Source organism: Egretta garzetta, unplaced genomic scaffold (genome assembly GCF_000687185.1).
Source record: "Egretta garzetta isolate BGI_Z169 unplaced genomic scaffold, ASM68718v1 scaffold280, whole genome shotgun sequence".
In the NCBI taxonomy this organism is placed as follows: domain Eukaryota; kingdom Metazoa; phylum Chordata; class Aves; order Pelecaniformes; family Ardeidae; genus Egretta; species Egretta garzetta.
This window is the reverse complement of record NW_009258219.1, coordinates 1,093,951-1,095,921: the sequence shown is the minus strand read 5'-3', so window position 1 is coordinate 1,095,921 and position 1,971 is coordinate 1,093,951. Positions and strand designations below refer to the sequence as shown.

At 49.7% G+C, this 1,971-nt stretch overlaps 1 protein-coding gene across 1 annotated transcript; it reads left to right on the top strand.

Annotated features, from left to right (window-relative positions):
- Nucleotides 1-8: 8 nt before the first annotated feature.
- SLC18A3 (solute carrier family 18 member A3) lies at nt 9-689 on the top strand. Its single transcript, XM_009635016.2, has one exon. It carries the CDS (start codon nt 9-11, stop codon nt 687-689), a length of 681 nt encoding a protein of 226 aa, XP_009633311.1.
- The last annotated feature ends 1,282 nt before the right edge of the window (nt 690-1,971 follow it).

Sequence of the window (1,971 nt, the reverse complement as noted above, 5' to 3'; positions counted from 1 at the left end):
CCAACGGGATGGAGGAGGCCATGGGGGCCAGTGAGTGGGAGGTGGGCCTCACCTGGCTGCCCGCCTTCTTCCCCCACGTGCTGGGTGTCTACGTCACCGTCCGGCTGGCCGCCGCATACCCCCACCTCCAGTGGTTCTACGGGGCCCTGGGCATGGCCATCATTGGCGCCAGCTCCTGCCTGGTGCCAGCCTGCAGGAATTTCGGGCAGGTCATTGTTCCCCTCTGCGGCATCTGCTTCGGCATCGCCCTGGTGGACACGGCTCTGCTGCCCACGCTGGCCTTCCTGGTGGATGTGCGCCACGTCTCTGTCTACGGCAGCGTCTACGCCATCGCAGACATCTCCTACTCCGTGGCGTACGCCCTGGGGCCCATCGTGGCCGGCCAGATTGTGCACACCATGGGCTTTGCGCAGCTCAACCTGGGCATGGGGCTCGCCAATGTGCTCTACGCCCCTGTCCTCCTCTTCCTCAGAAATGTCTGCCAAATGAAACCCTCTCACTCGGAGAGGAACATCCTCCTTGAAGAAGGACCTAAGGGACTCTACGACACCATCAAAATGGAGGAGCGCAAAGGCATGGGCAAAAGCCTCCGTCCAGCTGGCGAGACGGAGGAGAATGGCATGGACTCCTACCGCAGAGACCTGACAGGGGTGTCCGAGGAGGACTCGTCAGACTATGAGTACAGTTAGGTTCCCCCACACGGCCCCAGGAGCAAGGAGGGGCGTGTGGGAGAGAGAGGGAGAGGGGGGTGAAAGCGTTATTGCATTATGTTTCTGTACCGATGTGCAATATATACAGTTTAACCTTTGTCATGATGTAATGGCTTTCCTCTTCTAGACCCATTTTTAATCGGTATTTCCTTCAGCATTCTGTCAAAGCGGAGGGGGTGGGGAACGGGGGGACAATCCTGAAGAAAATTACCTGAATAATCATTGGTGTAAGTTGGGGGGGGATCCTTCCAAAAAACCCACCAAAACAAAACAAAAAACCCAATGCCCTCGTAGCTGGGGTATAATTGTGCAAAGTTTTCTCAAGCTGAAACTGTGTGTGACATACTGTATATCTCTGTAAAAAATATAAGAAAAGCAAAAAAGTCTGTGTAAAATTTCGAATGGCATATTCAGGGACTTAGTAAATCTTGTGTACATATACTTAGATTTTCAGTTGGTTTCATATATTTAAGAAGAGCAACAACTATCACAACGTCTTATTCTTCCTTGGGAATAAACTGAAGTATTGTACTTTTTCTTCTCTCTCTCGTGCTGCTCTCCGGTAAGTGCAATATGCTGTGTTATGTTGAAGTCCAAACTACAGGAATAATACGATCTGAATAAACGGAACTGAAGGGGATCGATTGTCTTTGTTTCATTGTTGAGGGCTGCTCGAGGGAGGGAGCTGGTTGTGCTCAGCGTAACCCCTACGGTAACGATTCCTCGTAACGCAAACCTTGTCGGTTACCAAAATTGCCCAGGAGAAAACCCCGGTACAAAACGTTCTCATTCATTCTTCAAAACATAGGTTAACATCACACTGCAAACATGCTATCGATCACCTAAAACCAGCTCCTCGTATTCTCACGCGATTTTAATTTTAATTCTCACCATCACGAATTTCAATTTTCGAATATTCCAAAAAATTACATTGCCAGCAGTTGGAGACACAGCACTGAACAACGCCTTTCGGGGTGCCGAACGCTGCCCCGCTTGCAGCGTCCCGTGTTTCCCCCCCCCTCCCCCCTCAGTGTAGCCGACGGGGATTAAACAAAACAAAAGATGGGGGAAGTGCTTCATTCAGACCCTTGAAAAAAGTGAAAACCTTCAACCCAACCACAGTGGAACCAGAGTGCGTGTTTTGCCCTGTAAATTTACCTTGATATAAAATAAAATCGTTTTTTTTTAAATTCCTAGATCGTTAGGAAACAAAATAAATTACTTCTACTCTCAAGAGGGGGGGGAGATGACATAACCGGCC